We start from the raw sequence: 20293 nt of genomic DNA on the forward strand, positions 1-20293 counted from the left end.
CCACGAAATTGTTTGTGGGGGTTCTCTTATCGTTTTGGGGGAGGGCGGGAAAAACGGCACACAAAAATAACCCCTAAACCCACCCCGACCCTTTAAAACTAATCCCTTAGCTTCCCCCACCCTCCCGACCCCTCCAAAAACTTTTTACAGGTACCTGGTGGTCCAGTGGGGGTCCTAGGAGCGATCTCCGGCTCTCAGGCCGTCGGCTGCCACTAATAAAAATGGCGCTGATGGCCCTTTGCCCTTACCCCTCCAAAAACTTTTTACAGGTACCTGGTGGTCCAGTGGGGGTCCTAGGAGCGATCTCCGGCTCTCAGGCCATCGGCTGCCACTAATAAAAATGGCGCTGATGGCCCTTTGCCCTTAACATATTTCGACAATTTATGTATGTTTCCTTAAATACATACATAAATAAAATGTTTCACGACACAACCTATCTCATGAAAACCTTTCATTTATATTAAAAATATATAATATTCCAAGCGCTATTTTCCCAAAAAAAAAAGCCCAAGCACATGTCTGGCCCTCACACACTCATCTCTCTCCCCCCAGCACATATCTGGCCCCCACACTCATCTACCTCTTCTTTTTGATTGTTGCCAGTTAAGTGCTTCACTCCCTTCAGTGTTCAAGCCTGCCATGCGCCATAACACCTTCCATGATCACCAGACACTGTTGCTTGCAGTCAGTACACCTGGTGGCCAGGCCTCATCGGCAGCAGCAGCCAATGACAGGGACAGCTGGGCTCAAGTCCCACCCACCGAGCCCAAAAAAAACGTGATTGACAACAAAAATTGCCCAATAATAAGCAACCCACGAACTGAAAAAAAAAGTGAATTGCTAGAAAAAAAAGCCCAAACTCACATTGGAGTTGACGACGCAGCACGTGACACATCTGCACACTGCAGGCGACACACTGACGTGTCGCGACACACAGTTTGGAAAGCTCTGCTCTAGAATCTCCCACTGATGGAGTTAATATTATGCTTTGAAACAACTTATTTTTATTCCTTAATTATAGAACCATCTCTGGTTGAGGTGGCTAACTGTGGTCCTTAAGAGCCACAAACAGATCTGGATTTCAGAATATTCATTAATAAATATGTGGATATATTTGCATACAATATAGGTAATGCATGCAAATCTATCTCATGCTTATTCATTGTGGGGCGGATTTTAAAACCCCTCCTGCGTGCATCAAGCCTATTTTGCATAGGCTCGGCAACGCGTGCAAGCCCCAAGACGCGCGTATGTCCTGGGGCTTGAAAAAATGGGAGGGGCGTAGACAGGTAGGGGCGGGGCAAGGGCATGTCCAGAGGCCTCGCCACTGCCGTTGTGCCCGGGGATCGCGTGCCAGCACTCGGCTGGCATGCGCAACCTACTCCTGCCTGGAGGCAGGTGTAAATAATAAAACAAAGGTAGGGGGATGATTTAGATAGGGCTGGGGGGTTTGTTAGATAGGGGAAGGGAGGGGAAGGTAGGGGGGCGGAGGGAACGGGGAAAGCCATCGGGGCTCCCCTAGGGCTCGGCGCTCGCAAGGTACACAAGTGTGCACCCCCTTGCATGCGCCGACCCAGGATTTTATAACATGTGCACAGCTGCGCGCACATGTTATAAAATCGGGCGTAGATTTGTGCACACTGTCTTACGCACACAAATCTACGCCTGAGCGTAGGTTACAAAATCTGGTCCTGTGGGAATGCTGAAAACCATGCCTGTTTGTGGCTCCTGAGGACTGGAATTGGCCCACCCCTGATCTATGGGATCGATTTTCAGTAAACCTCAGAGGTTAATTTTCAAAGACATTTCCATGGCTAAAACTGTGTTTTACCAGCAGAAATGGCCTTTTATAGGGATGTGAATCGTGTCCTCGATCGTCTTAACGATCGATTTCGGCTGGGAGGGGGAGGGAATCGTATTGTTGCCGTTTGGGGGGGTAAAATATCGTGAAAAATCGTGAAAATCGTTAAAAAAATCGAAAAATCGAAAAACCGGCACATTAAAACCCCCTAAAACCCACCCCCGACCCTTTAAATTAAATCCCCCACCCCCAAATAACTTAAATAAACCTGCGGGTCCAGCGGCGGTCCGGAACGGCAGCGGTCCGGAACGGGCTCCTGCTCCTGCATCTTGTCGTCTTCGGCCGGCGCCATTTTCCAAAATGGCGCCGAAAAATGGCGGCGGCCATAGACGAAAAAGATTGGACGGCAGGAGGTCCTTCCGGACCCCCGCTGGACTTTTGGCAAGTCTCGTGGGGGTCAGGAGGCCCCCCACAAGCTGGCCAAAAGTTCCTGGAGGTCCAGCGGGGGTCAGAGAGCGATTTCCCGCCGCGAATCGTTTTCGTACGGAAAATGGCGCCGGCAGGAGATCGACTGCAGGAGGTCGTTCAGCGAGGCGCCGGAACCCTCGCTGAACGACCTCCTGCAGTCGATCTCCTGCCGGCGCCATTTTCCGTACGAAAACGATTCGCGGCGGGAAATCGCTCCCTGACCCCCGCTGGACCTCCAGGAACTTTTGGCCAGCTTGTGGGGGGCCTCCTGACCCCCACGAGACTTGCCAAAAGTCCAGCGGGGGTCCGGAAGGACCTCCTGCCGTCCAATCTTTTTCGTCTATGGCCGCCGCCATTTTTCGGCGCCATTTTGGAAAATGGCGCCGGCCGAAGACGACAAGATGCAGGAGCAGGAGCCCGTTCCGGACCGCTGCCGTTCCGGACCGCCGCTGGACCCGCAGGTTATTTAAGTTATTTGGGGGGGGTTCGGGAGGGTGGGGGATTTAATTTAAAGGGTCGGGGGTGGGTTTTAGGGGGTTTTAGTGTGCCGGCTCACGATTCTAACGATTTATAACGATAAATCGTTAGAATCTGTATTGTATTGTGTTCCATAACGGTTTAAGACGATATTAAAATTATCGGACGATAATTTTAATCGTCCTAAAACGATTCACATCCCTAGCCTTTTACATGTAGAGTCCCACTGGATCTCTACTAAGAGGATTATTACATTTGTGTAGGTAGAAGAGAATTAAATCTTGTGTTTAACAGCTCCCCCAGGTAGGCTGCTGTATTGAAAATGTCCTGGTTCTATAAAACCCAGAGACACCCCATCTTCGGGTATGGACTTTAGGAAGCAGGATGGTGCTGCCCCTGCTCTTATTTTGACCTTCTTATTTTTAGGAAATAAGATCTTTGTGCCTTATATTTTAAGGTCTAGGTTAGAACGGTAGAAAGGGTGCTTTCTTCCCATTTTTAGCTAATATTTCTTCTTTCTGGAATTTGCGTTGAAGGACGTTTTCATCCATCTTTCCTTCTTTTATTTGGATATTGAAGACCAGTTTTTACTTTGGTTTGCAAACTGAATTCCCTTGGCCAAGGGATTTTAGCTACCACCATCGGGAGATGGACTTCTTCTAGATGAGTCCCTCACTCAGAGAATTCCAACGAGCCTTCCATGATCAAGCCAGAAGAATGGATCTTCATTTGCTCCTGGAGAAGTGAAAAGAAGTAGGAAGGAGGGAGAATTGAGGTATCCACCCAGTGCTAATCACCAATATATCATCAGGATATCCTGGAAGGAGGTTGGATAAACTGTAAGGAGTCTTTTCAAGACATCTGGATTAAAGTTGACAAATGGGACTTTGAGTAATGTCATCTAGATCAATTCAAGTATTATATCCACCATTTCTGGGCGGGAACTTCAAAATGACCCCTGAAATTAGGATGTAATAAGGAGAAAAAGATCAGATTAAACATCTTTACAGAGTCACAGATTTATTGGAAGAGGATTATGTAATGGACTGTATTGAACAAGTACTTGCAAGTTATGTTAGAACCATATCTTGAATCAAGCATGCTTTTTCTTGTTACTATTAAAGACTGTAATAATGGTCAGGGCCTTGGAGAGAAGTTTCCCCAGAACCCAGCCCCCCCCCCCCCCCCCCCACGCCCAACAGGAAAGTAGTGGGTTTATGGAAGGTATAGGAAGTGTGGACATCATATGCCCTTGAAATTGAGATGTGCCCTTGGAATCTATTTGAGAACATCAGCCCAGGGTTCCAAACAGAGTTGCCCACCTGCTATGTGGGTAAACTTACATGCATATGCCGGATTTGTGCATCAGTTTACTGAACTAAGCAGAGGCATTCCTGCAGGCAGAGTTGGGGAGGCATTTGGACTTACGTGCAAAAACTAACATTATCAAAATTATACACGTAAATTTTCCCAGACATTTTCTGCACATAATAGCAGGTGTAACTGTGGGCTGGTAAATTTGGTGGGATGATTGTCAAAGTGGACTTATACACCTGAGTGTATAACTTGCATATGTATTTGCCACATAATTTAGACAAGCTGCTTGAAATGTATCCTCTTGGTGGCCCAATAGCTACACAAACATAAGCTAAGTATATGGCACTGCTGCTAAGCCTCCAAGAGGATCAGCATGCAAATTTTTTTAAAGAATTATAAAATAAATAAATTGTAGTCTGAGCATATTGCAACATTGTGCCTTACATAAATCACACATCATTCTTTCTACATAGTGAATGGTTTCTATAACAAATGCTGATAATATTTGTAGTAAAATAGATTCACTCACAAATATGTTTGAATTTTAGAAAAGAGAGAAGGATCAAAGATAAAAAAAATGCCACTTGTTAAGTTTATTGCAGACAAATTACCTAACTTAATCTAAGGAAGAATATGAGTCCTGAGAGGCAAGCATAAAAGGAAAGCCTTACAAAAATATTTCTGCACATATCTATGTCAGTCTATTGTGACCACGTGCCTGAGTCAGGTGGCACATGCTTTTCCCTGGGGTTGTAGCTTATCTCCTTATTGCCAGTTCCCTATTGATTTTGTGTTTGGTTTCCCCGCCCACCATCATTTCTGGGATTAGACACCTGAAGCCTCTGAGAGACATGCCTGCCATTCAGCATAGAGTATATTATGACAAATATGTAGAGAGAAATACTTGTAGAGGGATATAGAAGACAGATACTTTAGGAAGCATGTACAATGGATTGGTATTCTCTCCTAAAAAAATGTTTCATATGTTGCGATTTCTTTCTATGGGAATACAAAACCATTCATGCATTTGAATGACAAAAGTATAACAAGAGTAATTATTTACAATATTAAATTATTTCTAAACTACACAAAAGATTTCCTTTCTCTGCAGGCACCTAAAGTCATTCATTTTCAAGATTTCCGCTTCTCCTATCTCAAAAAGAATGCCTTAGCAATGAACTCTATTTTTGATTCTGATATTCATATCTGTCTCCTCAAGCACCTGACTGTGATAGAATTCCTTGCAATGCATTATGGGAATCTGAAGCATTTGAAAGCTGAAACACCTGGGCCTTCCCTCTTCGTCAAACATGAAAGTTCCAAATATTTATTAAATTCCTTGCCTAGACAATTACATTAATTACTGAATAAAAGCTATAACCTCTAAAGAGTTAAAAGCCATTTAAATCATTTCATATGATTATGTCTTTTCTAAAGTTGTCCTTTAAATTTAAAAATGAAAGTGTTAATAGTTTAACATCATCTTTAAGGAGGTCATTTTAAAATGTATTTCCATGCTCAAAACTGTGTTTTATGCATAGAAACGGCATGTTGTAAAATTGCCCACTCAATACGTAGGTACTGTAACTATACCTGTATAAGCCAACTGTGCCTGAAAATGCATCCACATTTGGAGGAGGCATTCCGGGGAAGCAAAGTCAGGGCAGGATTTTCATTTTCATTTCAAAATTAGGAGGCTGATGTTCTAAATTGCCAAATATTTTTCAAAATGGATTTTTGAGGGAAACATTTCTCAAAATGCCCACCCACTCACAAAAACATATAAACTTGACTGTTTTGTGCAAAATTTCTTGCAAAATCCCTTTTTCTGAAAAATGTTTGCAAATATTTGTTTTACAGCAGTAAACCTTTGCACATAGTCTGCTACGTATGAAAGTTTACTCAAATTGTCCATTAATGAGCTGCTATGATGCAAAATCATGCAAAGCTGTTATGTCCGTTAGTGCCCAACGCCCTCTCTCCGCCCTCCTTACCTCTTTGGTGCCTCCCTCTTCGTCCGCGGGAAGATTGGTTGCCGTGGCGTTCTTCTGCTGAAGTCCTCCAGTACCCCTGGACCGGCTGGACGCTGCAAACCGCCATGTTTCCTGGAGGCCTAGGGGGCATCCCCCGAAGATGACGTCACCCGCGACGGATATATAAGGTCTTAGAATTTGCTAACACATCGAGTTAGCAAGGGTTACTCTACCTAAGCTACTCTGCCTCCTCGGACTTACTAGGGGTACCCGCCCCTCGGGAGCCTCGCTCTCTCCTTTGTTTTTCAGGTGACAGTCTGGAACCGGTACTCGCTCCTCGAGGGCCCTCATTCCCAGACTTGCTCGGTACTCTCTTCTGCCAGGAAGTCATTACTGCCAACTACATCAGCGAGTTACCATCGCTCTCTCAGAGCTTTCCCTGGAATCAGGTACTCGCTCCTCAAGGGCCTATACATTCCAGCTCCTGGGCTTCTATGAGACATTGTGTGAGTGTTACCATCTGGTTCAGTACATGAACTCTGCATACCCTGCATACTCAGTATTTCAGTTTATCTACAGCTCAGCCTCCAGAGATCGCTGTTCCAGTATCCGAGGGACTACTAGAAATTCTGAATTCAGGGACAATCGGGGAATTTTTTTTGTGTGGTCCGATTGGGTTTTTTTTTATCGGCTGCGCCCGAGCCGATAAACAAAAAACCCACCCCGATCCTTTAAAACACATCCTTTAGCTTCCCCCACCCTCCCGACCCCCCCCCCCCCAAAACTTTTTTAAAGTACCTGGTGGTCCAGTGGGGGTCCCAGGAGTAATCTCCCGCTCTCGGGCCGCTGGCTGCCACTAATCAAAATGGCATCGATGGCCCTTTGCCCTTACCATGTGACAGGGTATCCATGCCATTGGCCGGCCCCTGTCTCATGGTAGGAGTAATGGACGGCCGGCGCCATCTTTAACAGAACCCCCATGAAAAGTTTTGTGGGGTTTTCCTATCAGTTTCGGGGAGCCCCCGATTTCTGACGAGTTTGAAAATATCGTATGATATTTTCAGTTGTCAGAAAAATGATTCACATCCCTAGGGACTACAGCCCAGCCGAGCATTCCAGCTCACTATTTCCACGTCTGTGGTTCAGTATACTGTCTCCATACTCTGAGCCTGACCGGTGGTCCCTCTCGGGATCTTCCCCGGAGGCGTGATCATCTGCCACCGGTCCAAGGATCCACCCATAACTCTCCTAAATAACAACAGATTGCTAATTCCAAGCAGACTATTAACTCCGAATAGAACAGATTGCTAACTCCGAACTGAACAGAATTGAACAAAAGCAACTCATTAGTGGAGAATTTCGTGAAAACACATATACAAAAATGGTCTTGCAGGCCTGAGTTTGCAAGAAAACAAAGAAAACCACTATACCTCCCACACAGCTTTCACCACATTCTCTATTTGTGTCTGAAATATTAAATGTACCCCGTCCCGAACACTGGAGGAGTGGGTAATTAATGTTTTTAAATAAATAAATACCTAATCACCCTCAAACAAGGCATTAGAAAATAATCAAATTAGTTGAAATCTAAACAGACAAGAAATTCTTCACATCTACATTTCTATAAATTTTCTTTAACATTACATATGTTACCCCTTTGCTTAATAACAGTTTGTATCTTGAAACCCTGTTTAACCCCCCTCATCCCTGTAACCTTATATTTTGTAAACCGTTATGATGGCGTTATTTTGACGATTCCAAATGACAGTATATAAAACTCGTTAAATATATAAATAAATAAATAAATAAATAAATGTTTATATTTTGCAGCTTATGAAACCTATCTTTCAATTAAATATTTATTTATTACAATTTATAACCCACACATTCCATAAATTTCATGGCGGCTTACATACATATAATTAATATGTAGGACGATAAAAGCAAAGATAAAATAGTATTTAATTACAATTACCTCTGAACTTGAGAATTACCATTTACATTGGACAGACTTTGTTGTTAGAGATAGGCAGCTGAGCAAAAGAATTGCAGCTACTTTGTTCATCATCATTTTTTCGAATGGTTGATGTAGCCACATGTACTGCTACAGTGAGCATTTCACCTCCATGGTTGTCCTTGTTTAAGGCTGCTCTTTCAGAAGTTGGGTTGATGTTGGTCTCGACAGCCTCCTTTTCGCTACAGTGGAACATCTGAAGCAGACACCTCCTGAACTGAAATGTATGATATATAACAGAAAGTAAAATGGCAATAAACTTGACACAATCTATATAGAATATATCCTTTCTAGTCTAAAAAAAATTCTTTTGACCTATACCTTTTATGGCATTCTAAAACTGGACATATATAGAAAAACATGCTTTCTCCTAAATGAATACCAGAAGTGGTAATATTTTATCATAAACAGCACTGTACTCCACTTAGAAAAAAATAAATGTCTTTATTTTATAATGCAAAATGTCAACATATATCTCTCTGCTGCATTAAAAGTAAGGTTGTTAAGCTTCCCAATATCCAACAAAGTCACTCACATGTTTGTCCCCTATACAAAATGTCACGGGAACCAGATTGAGTATGTGTATAGTGTGATGTCAGTGTGATCAAATGATCAAGTGACAAGAATCCAAAAATGCCTGACCACATGTCTATCCAGCACCTACCTGCATACTTTATGAAACACTTATCACCTCAACTACTTACAAATCAATGGGGGAAACTCCAGTATTCACACATACTACAAAGCCTGCTTATTTGATTCAAAGAACAAAGGGCCAATCACTTATTAAGATGCAGAGCATGAGGACCTGGTTGCTAACTTCAGCCTTAAAGAAAAACTTTATTCTCTCTCTACAATCTTTATTCTGCATCCTTCCTTCACAGCTATCCTCTCCATAATGAGATATCATTCACTGGACATTAGTCACACATTATTCCTTTACACACACCAGGCAAATCTGAACACTTGCATTGCTGGCATGGCAATATGATCTTTCAACCCCCTTCCTTGCAGATAATAGGCATTAGGCACTGGAGCCTCATCTGTCCTACATCCCTTTCAGTTATGCTTTCATACATTTCACACTCCTGCTAGTACCCTGTCTCCAACTGAGAAAATAACATTTACTTTTATTTGCATTTTTGAAATATGTTTTAATGTAGTCTATTTCTGGTCTCCTGAACCTTTTTCCTATAGTTTAGTGGTGTGTGAGTGCTGGAGTGAGAGTGCATGTGTACAGTGTCAGTCCTGATAGTCTTGATATGTGATAACGATTGTGAGGATAACATTTGAAAGATGAGCAGGAGGGGCTTGTGTGGTTAGTGGGTATAATAGAATTCATTCATACTGCACAGGCCCTATCAAAACTACTTCTAAGCAGACAAAAGTCTTAATGTGCTGCCATGATCTCTATTTTAAAGCAATCAGAAACTGCACCAAAATGGGACTTTTTTCACCAAACATGCTGCATGAAAAAAATATTTCAACTAATAATGGAGTAGGATACATGCTCATGCATTAGGCACAATGAAATCCAGACTGGTATAGCATAAAATGCAATTGGTCTTTGATAAGTAAACACATACGGTACCTGTTTGTTCATAAAAACGTAAATGACAGGGTTGTAAACTGAAGCAGTTTTAGCAAAGAAAGCTGGGATTGCTGCCAGACGAGGATCCAGATCAATGGAAGGATAAGCAGTGACAAGAATAGAAAAGGTTGCATAAGGAGACCAGCAAACGAGAAATGCCAGAATCATGATAATAACCATTCGCGTGACTTCTTTCTCTGGTTTTCTTGCGGATCCAAGTCTCCCTTGTGTGTCTGACACCTTTAAAAGAACAAGAATTTGTGTCAGCAAGCGCTTTAAGAGAAACTGAAAAATAAGGAAGTAAATTGAAAGAAAAGTCTGAGAGAGGAGATGATTATTACTGGAAGCTGTACACAAGTGCTGGAATAAGAACATCTGAGGTCCAACGCTAATCTTTTCTTAAAATCCCCCCTCCCCCCCCCCCACACACACACACCCCTTCTTTTCATTAATATTGAAAGAATTATGCAAGAGATCACCTAAGAACATGATTAAAATGACCAAACGTAAACTATGCTGCTGGTCTGCATCATGCCACTTCCTGCTCTCTACGAATTGCTTTTAAATTTGGTGAATGAATATCGCTTAATTAAATAACACATATCTTGCCCTATTTAAAACAATAATCTACTTCACAAGCTCTATGAGGTAAATACCAATATATGTATTTATTAACTGTTGCAATAATTCAAGAATCCAGGCATTTTAAAGGGGAAAAAATACCCAAGAGTACCACCTTCTGGTTCTAGTACAAGCCTATAAAATACACTCCAGCATGAACCTAATTATTACCACCTACTTATTGTGTGGCATAAAGTGATTGGCTTGGGGATGGAGGGGCAATTTTCAGAGGGCCTGCATAGCTGCCAACTCCAAGGGTACTTTCCAACTGAGAACCTTGTAGCTAATTTCCAAACAGAAAAGATGCAGGTATAGTTTCCTTCTGAAAATTGCCTATGGGCACAAAGTACCCATGAACTATGCACTTGCATTTTCCATGAGAAAAAAAACCCAAATTGCTGGAAAACAACAGACATTGAAATCTACATGCATTATTTCCCTACCCTGCCATCTCCTGCCACTGGGAATGCCTCCTCTCAATCCAGCTGAAACTATGCACACTGTGGAAGCCAACATGTACTTTTAGCTGACTGAGGGTGATTTTCAGACAGCAAATATACCCAGGAAAATGACTTGGAAAATTCCCTCCCTCACCCCCATCTCTCCCCACCATCAATACTTTGGACATGAAGAATTAATATCTGTTCTTCTCACTCACTGCTTTGCTTTTTTAAGTCATTTCTATATGTTCTGTGTGTTCCTAGGGAACATATTGCTTAATAGAATTCATGACTCATGGGAGATTAGAATTGCAGTAGATAACCTGACAACTCAGGAATCACTACACAGAGCAACCTAACACAGGAAGTGTAGGGGGATGGGAAAAGAATGACTACACAGAGCAACCTAACACAGGAAGTGTAGGGGGATGGGAAAAGAATGACTACACAGAGCAACCTAACACAGGAAGTGTAGGGGGATGGGAAAAGAATGACTACACAGAGCAACCTAACACAGGAAGTGTAGGGGGATGGGAAAGGAATGCTCCATCTGCCTCACACAACACAATCCTCAGCCTAAAACACTCCACTATCTGATCCATACGACAGTAACAGAGGGGCACATTACAAACTGGACAACTATAACGCACGCATAGTTCACAAGCGTGAGAAAGAGAATCTTTGGTCAAGAACTGAAGAGATTTTGTTTAAATGTTTTTCTCCTTAATTAAATAATTTTTAAATTTTTCTTTGTATGTATTATTTTTTGTTATAAGCAGTGAAGTCACTATTTAAAACTGGCCGGTTAAGTAACTTTGCCAGTTAGAACTTATCCAGCTAAGTTATGATGTATATTCGACACAGCTATGTCACTGAATATGTGTATTTAACTGAGTGCTTAGCCAATAAGTCTAACTGGTTAAGGTTAGACCTGCTCTATGGCACATCTAGCTTAGCCATACAACTTATGTGACTTAAGTCTGAATATTGGCAGTTGGCCATATAAGTTATACAGCTAACTAGCTCCGCCCCGATACACCCTCTGCTCACGCACAACTTTTACAGCTAACATAAGCGCATATTCGGTGGCTGCTACTTAGCTGCAAAGTCCCACTTATCAGTGCTTTGAATATTGACCTCCATGTGTTCAGAAAGGCTATGCAGAGCAGAAAAGAGAGGAATAATGAATTATAAATGAATGCACTGCACAAAGGAGGGGTTTCAGTGATATTTATATTTGATTCTGTTAGTATATGCAATATGATTCCATATAATAACGCTATGTGGTGCGATAAGGAGTCAGTATGAGTGATTCATGTTTGCTATTTTAGCATTGTTCTGTGACAAAAGTTTCTGTGTTTTCTGATCTCCCACACTCTTAGGAATCCACTATAGTATTGGCTGGACAATCCAGAAAAAAAACAATGAAATGAAGGACTGAGTTGTAACTTGGAGGGGCTCTTCTGGTTTCCTGCTAGTAGCTATGCCAGTATGCAAAGATGTAATGGGTAGGAGCTCAATGGAGGGAGTGGGACTGAGTTTACCCCTGACCAGTGGAGAAGTAAGATTTTCCTCCACACACACACACACACACACACACACTGTTCTCTGTTCAAGTCCACTTCACCATCTGTATGACCACTGTTGAGCCCACTAAATAAATGTGGGAGAGAGACCCTTATTCCAATAAGGAAAACCTGCCCATCATTTCAAAGGTGAGGTTACAGTTAAAAAAATGTTTGTGTTGTTTTGTGATCCAGTAAAATGTGAGTATTCCTTCTAAAAAACATTTCCTGTCCATGCACAAGGATAAGAAAGTGTTAAAGGTGTCAAATGGGCTCACAAAGGAAATATTTAGAGTTGCCAGCTGAGGCAAGGCACTGGTCTCACTTAAGACACTGTTAGGCAGAAGTAAATATATCTGAGACTGAAAGCTCCCAGAGACATAAGAACATAAGATATGCCATACTGGGTCAGACCAAGAGTTAATCAAACCCTGTATCATGTTTCCAATAGTGGCCAATCCAAGTCACAAATATACCTGGCAAGTACCCACACATTAAAATGATCCCATGCTACTAATGCCAGCAACATGCAGGTGCTATTTCCTATTGATTAATAGTAGTTTATGGAGTTCTCCAGGAAATTATCCAAACCTTTTTTAAACTCAGCTACACTAACTGCCTTAACCACATCCTCTGACAATGAATTCCAGAACAATAAAAGGTGTATTTGAGGAAATGATTGTGGGTAGAGCGGAGTATGAAAATGGAACATCTATGGTTACTCCTCCTTCCATACACTCCAAATAATGGAGCAGATTTTAAAAGGGTTACAAGCGTAATCCTTTTAAACCCCTCCTGTGCGCACCGAGCCTATTTTACATAGGCTCGGTGACGCGCGTAAGTCCCGGGACTTGAAAAAAGGGGCGGGGCACGGGAGGTCCAGGGTGGGGGCATGGCCAGAGGCCTCCGAAGGCCTGCTAGGCTGGGGGACCGCGCGCCGGCACTCTGTAGGGGGGGTTTAAGTACATACGAACATAGAACATAAGAACATAAATTGCCATGCTGGGTCAGACCAAGGGTCCATCAAGCCCAGCATCCTGTTTCCAACAGAGGCCAAACCAGGCCACAAGAACCTGGTAATTACCCAAACTCTAAGAAGATCCCATGCTACTGATGCAATTAATAGCAGTGGCTATTCCCTAAGTAAACTTGATTAATAGCCATTAATGAACTTCTCCTCCAAGAACTTATCCAAACCTTTTTTGAACCCAGCTACACTAACTGCACTAACCACATCCTCTGGCAACAAATTCCAGAGCTTTATTGTGCATTGAGTGAAAAAGAATTTTCTCCGATTAGTCTTAAATGTGCTACTTGCTAACTTCATGGAATGCCCCCTAGTCCTTCTATTATTCAAAAGTGTAAATAACCGATTCACATCTACTCGTTCAAGACCTCTCATGATTTTAAAGTATTATCCACTATGATGCCTGGATCTTTTTCCTGGGTGGTAGCTCCTAATATGGTACCTAACATCGTGTAACTACAGCACAGGTTATTTTTCCCTATATGCAACACCTTGCACTTGTACACATTAAATTTCATCTGCCATTTGGATAGGGGAAGGGAGGGGAAGGTGGGGGGGCGGAAGGAAAGTTCCCTCCGAGGCCGCTCCGATTTCAGAGCAGCCTCGGAGGGAACGGGGAAAGCCATCGGTGCTCCCCTAGGGCTCGGCGCGCACAAGGTGCACAAATGTGCGCGCGCATGTTATGAAATCGGGCATAGATTTGTGTGTGCTGGGTTGCGTGCACAAATCTACGCCCGCGCTAGAAATGAAAATCTGGCTCATTGTTTTTAGGGCTGTGATTAATATTTTCTTTTCTTGCTAGCTCTATAGTAAATCCTTTCATGACCATTGCCATTCAGCAAAATCCAAATAATTTATGTTATTTGCCCTTCTGAGGTTAAAATAAATGTTGTTGAAACCAATCGAGAATGTCAGAGCATAAAGAATATTGTACTATTGTTCTTATGGAATGACACAATATCAACAGTATTAACCCTTGATCATTTCACTAAATCACATCACTATACATCTAGAACAATTGTAAATTCTAATTATCTACATGATATTGATAATCTATTATTGCTTTCGTAGTAACACCTACCTTCCTTAGCTTTCGCATCAATTTCCCATAGGATAGGAAGATAACCAACAAGGGTAGTATGAAGCATGTCGTGAAGAATGTTATAATATAAGTATGATCTTCGTAGTTTCCTGAATACCTACACAAGACACAAAGTATATTATGCATTATAATTGAACTTTATCACAATGAAATTATTCATAATTTGAGGAACTTCTCCTATTGCTACCTTTAATATAGAGCAGTATCAAGGTGCTTACTTTTTATGAATATTGATAGTTTATTATGGGTTCTCCATTCCCTCTGGATGCTTGCAAAACAGATTTTGCTTATCAGTTCTATTATTGCAAATAGGACCTTTGTTTTCAATTTTTATTTTACTTTTCCCAGGAATTTTTCAGTGTGTATTATAACGAACAAAAATGGGAGAAAAGTCAGTAGAAATAAATTACTATTTTTTTCCACTCATTTTCTCCTATTGTTGTTCATTATAATAAATACTGACAAAATTTGTGGGGAAAATAATATAAAAACTGGAAAAGAAGGTCCCTACATATAAAACACTGTTCTTATTCAAAGTCCAGCCCCAGTTTGTGTTCATGTAGCCAAACTCATTATGAGCTATGAGGCATATAAAGTATTTTTAGCCATCTAGGGGTTATATGATTTTTCACTAACCCTGTAGGTTATTACTATATGTAGAAAGTCAGCATAAGTAGTAAACATACTAGCAATTAAAATATAATGAGCCTTGTTCAAAAATACTTTTCCCCATTCTGTTCCTATGGTTAAATATTGATTGAATAAGACCAGTATCGACTATGAATTTATTTAATATATACGTCTTCAGTCATTCTTTTATTTCAAATTTCATAGCACTTAAGTAACCTTCTGAAACTAAGATGGTTTATTTATTTATTTATTTATTTATTTTAGGGTTTTCTATACAGGCATTCGCGATGAATAACGCATCATGCCAGTTTACAATTAACAAGAGGTGAAGGAACAAAGTGATAATAAAATAATAATAATAAACATTAACAGGTGCTGACAAAAGGTTGCAGTTACAATAAAACAAGGGAATTACACAACTTGGAGCAGTGAAAAGGAGCTAGGAATTAAACATAGAGAACAAATTTGCCAATTAATGGTGTGAACTAAGTTACAGCATTTGCAACGTTAATGAATTGCCCTGTTGAGGTAGTTATTAATTACCATGTTAAGAAAAAGTCTAAGCGTTAGTTAATGGTGAACTAAGGTTCAGTTGGTGTCTGGAAAGGCTTTCATAAATAACCACGTTTTGAGTCGTTTCCTAAATGTAGGAAGGCAGGGTTCTTGTCGCAAATCTGGTGGGATGGAGTTCCATAATGTCGGTCCTGCAGTGGAGAAAGCCCTGTCTCTGGCGGTTATGTGCCGAGTGGATTTGGAGTGTGGAACTTGTAGGGATTCTTTGTAGGACTCTCTGATGGCTCTGGAGGAAGTATATTTTTTGAATGGAATTTGAAGGTTAAGCGGAGAGTATTGATGGATGGCTTTGTAAATAGTAGTAAATAAAGCCTTCGACTCGAAGGCTTTATTCTCCTACGTTTCATCGCTCACCAAACCAACACCACCATCCATTCCAGACCAACTAGCGCTCAGTAAGGCCAACGAACTAGCCACCTACTTCAAAACAAAAATCTCAAACCTCACCCTCTTCCCTTACAACCCACCAAACTCTTCCAACACCTCATAGCACATACCAACTCACTCTGAATTCTAGACTAGAGTCATTCGAGCCCACATCAGCCATGGAGATTGAAAATTTACTTTAAAAAATTAAACCATCTGCACATCCCTCGGACCCACTCCCTACTAATTTGCTCACTGCCATCTCTAGCACCGTCGCAAAACCTATTGCAGAAATCATCAATACCTCTTTAGCCATGGGCACAGTTCCTAATCAGCTAAAACTTGCAATCCTCAAACCCCTACTGAAAAAACCAACTGCATCACCCATGGACCCAGCCAACTACAGACCCATTGCAAACCTGCCCCTGATCTCCAAACTGATGGAAAAAGCAGTAAATAAACAACTTTCCGAATACCTCGAGGAGCACAACATTCTTTCCCCGGCACAATATGGTTTTCGCAAATCTCGAAGCACAGAGTCCCTCCTGCTTTCTCTCACTGATAATTTACTTTTGAACCTGGAGAAAAAACAGTCATTCTTACTGGTCCTACTAGACCTATCGTCAGCGTTCGACACGGTAAATCACTCACAACTCCTAGAACAACTATCAAACATAGGAATCAAAGGCACAGCTCTCTGTTGGTTCAAATCGTTCCTATCCAACAGGTTTTACAAGGTCAGAATTAACAACAAGGAATCAGACCCCATCCTATCAGACCAAGGCGTACCACAAGGTTCATCCCTCTCCCCTACCCTGTTCAACATTTACGTCCTCCCCCTCTGCCATCTGCTATCTCAACTCAAGCTTACTCATTACCTCTATGCAGACGACATCCAGATCCTAATCCCCATCACAGAATCAATTCAAAAAACCTTCGTCTACTGGGAGAATTGTCTTCAACCAATTAAACAACTACTCTCCAGCCTAAACCTGATTCTAAACTCCAGCAAAACAGAGCTGCTACTAATCTCACACAACCCGAACAACCACCCACCTAGTCCGGCACAAACCACATCTTTAAACATGGAGCTCTCTGCAGACGTCAGGAATTTAGGAACTTGGCTTGACAATCAACTTAACCTTAAAAAATTCATAAACACAACCACCAGGGATTGCTTCTTTAAACTACAGGTCCTAAAGAAACTAAAGCCACTCCTTCACTTCAATGACTTTCGCCTCGTTCTTCAATCCATTATTTTTTCGAAACTTGATTACTGCAACTCAATCTTACTGGGCCTCCCCTCCAACAGCATCAAACCCCTACAGATGGTACAAAACGCCGCAGCCAGAATCCTAACTAACACTAATAGAAGAGACCATATTACCCCCATCTTGAGCAACCTCCACTGGCTACCCATGAAACAGAGAATCATATATAAAACCTTAACCATCATCCATAAAGTAATTCATAACGTCGCACCTATATCTCTACAAACTCAACTTCGCCTACACTCATCGGCCAGACCCATCAGAAGCGCCTACAAAGGCACATTAGCCGCAGCTCCCGCCAATTCAACGCTAAGAAAAAGAGCACTATCCACTGCGGGACCACATCAATGGAATGCGCTCCCACCAGACATAAGACTCGAACCCAATCTACCAGAGTTCAAAAAAGGTTAAAAACCTGGCTCTTCAGGCAAGCGTTCCAATTCCCAGAGTGTAACTGGGCACCTCCTCCTGTCTTTCAGATCCAACCTTTGCAAGGTGTCACTAACACATTGACACTTAATTTCATACACGGACTTGGTTATTCGCAATATCTATTTAACAGTCATCCTTTTCATATTATATTATTTAACCGATTACTTGCAGACTATATACGCTACTAAAGTTCCTTGTAAAATGTGAACACACACACTCAGCTCAAAACACGAATAATGTTAATGTTATAATAATATTAATTACTTGTTAAATACTATTGTTACTTTCACTGTTCCTTGTAATAACGTTCAATGGTTGATTGTTATTGTTCAATGTTCTATGTAAAAAACCCCAGTCTAACCTCCCAGACCAGGGCAACCTTTTCGTTACTTGTAAACCGGATTGATTTGTATTGCATACAGGAATTCCGGTATATAAAAATTAAAAATAAATAAATAATAGTTATGGACTTATATATGATTCTGTAGTGAATTGGCAGCCAATGTAGGTCTTTGAGGATTGGAGATATGTGGTCTCTTCTCCGAGTGTTTGTTAATATTCTCGCTGCCGTGTTTTGAACCATCTGAAGGGATTTAGTGTGAGATGATGGGAGACCTAATAGAATAGAGTTGCAATAATCTAATTTAGCGAAGATTATTGATTGCAAGACTGTTCTGTAGTCGTGGAAGTGGAAAAGTGGTTTTATTCTTTTTAAAACTTGGAGTTTATGGAAGCAGTCCTTGGTAGTTTGATTTATAAATGATTTTAGGTTTTAGAGATGTGAATCGTGTGATCGATCGTCTTAATGATCGATTTCGGCTGGGGGGGGAGGGAATCGGATCGTTGCGGTTTTGTTTTTGTAAATATCATGTAAATCATAAATCGGGGGAGGGCAGGAAAACCGGCACACTAAAACATCCCTAAAACCCACCCTGACCCTTTAAAATCAATCCCCCACCCTCCCGAACCCCCCCCAAAATGCCTTAAATTACCTGGGGGTCCAGAGCGGGGGTCCCGGTGTGATCTTTTACTCTCGGGCCTGCGGTGCGTTGTAGAAATGGCGCCGGCACTACCTTTGCCCTGTCATATGACAGGACAAAGGTAGCGCCGGCGCCATTTTGTTTTTGTCCCCCGACGTCAGGAGCGTAGGAGATCGCTCCCGGACCCCCGCTGGACCCCCAGGGACTTTTGGCCAGCTTGGGGGGGCCTCCTGACCCCCCCAAGACTTGCCAAAACTCCAGCGGGTGTCCGGAACGACCTCCTGCAGTCGAATCGTGTTGCCGTACGGCCGGCGCCATTTTGCCCAAAATGGCGCCGGCAAAACGATTCAAAATCGCGTAAGTCCCGGGGTTTTCAGTCGGGGTGTGTCGGGGGCGTGTCGGGGCGGGGCCGATCGGTGCGGCGTTTTGGGGGCGGGACACAGCGTTTCAGGGGCGGGCCCGGGGGCATGGTTTCGGGCCGGGGCGGTTCGGGGGCGTGGCCGTGCCCTCCGGAACCGCCCCCGGATCGCGTCTCGGCGCGCCAGTAGCCCGCTGGCGCGCGTGGATTTATGTCTCCCTCCGGGAGGCGTAAATCCACGGATAAAGGTAGGGGGGGGGGTTTAGATAGGGTTAGGTAGAGGAAGGGAGGGGAAGGTGAGGGGAGGGCAAAAGAAAGTTCCCTCCGAGGCCGCTCCGATTTTGGAGCGGCCTCGGAGGGAACGGAGGCAGGCTGCGTGGCTCAGCGCGCGCAGGCCGGCTACGCGCATATCTACTAAAATCCAGCATACTTTTATTTGCGCCTGGAGCGCGAACAAAAGTACGCGAACGCGCCGTTTTTAAAATCTACCCCAGTATATATTATAACAATTTTAAAAAGCCCATTTATGCGCTTAGAGGGGTAGATTTTATAAATTTCCACGCGCACGTACTTTTGTTCGTGCACCAGGCGTGAACAAAAGTATGCTGGATTTTATAAGATACGCGCGTAGCCGCGCGTATCTTATAAAATCCGGAGTCAGCGCACGCAAGGGGGTGCACATTTGTGCAACCTACACTCACCGAGCCCGGCGCGCACTGCCTGTTCCCTCCGAGGCCGCTCCGAAATCGGAGCGGCCTCGGAGGGAACTTTCTTTCCACCCCCCGCACCTTCCCCTCCATTCCCCTACCTAACCCACCCCCCCGGCCCTATCTAAACCCTCCCTACCTTTGTTGGCAGATTTACGCCTGCGGAAAGCAGGCGTAAATCTGCGCGCGCCAGCAGGCTGCTGACGCGCCATCCCCCGACCCGGGGGCTGGTCTGGAGGCCTCGACCACACCCCCGGGCCGGTGCCACACCCCCAGGCCCGCCCCCGAAACGCCGCGGCACTCACGGCACGCCCCCGACACGCCCCTCCATGCAAGCCCTGGGACTTACGCGCGTCCCGGGGCTTGCGCGCGCCGCCAAGCCTATGCAAAATAGGCTCGGCGCGCGCAGGGTGGGTTTGGGGTATGTTTTCGGGGGGGTACGCCCGTATCGTATGCGCGTACCCTTTGAAAATCTACCCCAAAGTGCGCTTGTGTGCATAAAACCTATTGACAATTTCAATATCATATATCAAAGAAATTACGCAAATAAAATCCAGTTATAAGTGTGTAAATCCTTTTT

At 43.0% G+C, this 20293-nt stretch overlaps 1 protein-coding gene across 1 annotated transcript in view; it reads right to left on the minus strand.

Moving 5' to 3' along the window:
* Nucleotides 1-8033: 8033 nt before the first annotated feature.
* The window catches only part of LOC115096272 (opsin-VA-like), a 32157-nt gene continuing 19897 nt past the window's right edge, over nt 8034-20293 (minus strand). The window contains exons 3-5 of the mRNA XM_029610771.1: nt 14376-14493; nt 9642-9881; nt 8034-8267 (exon numbers count right to left, since the gene is read on the minus strand). Coding sequence (XP_029466631.1) covers nt 8034-8267; nt 9642-9881; nt 14376-14493 — 592 coding nt within the window. The remainder of the gene's footprint in view (nt 8268-9641; nt 9882-14375; nt 14494-20293) is intronic.

Source organism: Rhinatrema bivittatum, chromosome 7 (genome assembly GCF_901001135.1).
Source record: "Rhinatrema bivittatum chromosome 7, aRhiBiv1.1, whole genome shotgun sequence".
Lineage (NCBI taxonomy): Eukaryota > Metazoa > Chordata > Amphibia > Gymnophiona > Rhinatrematidae > Rhinatrema > Rhinatrema bivittatum.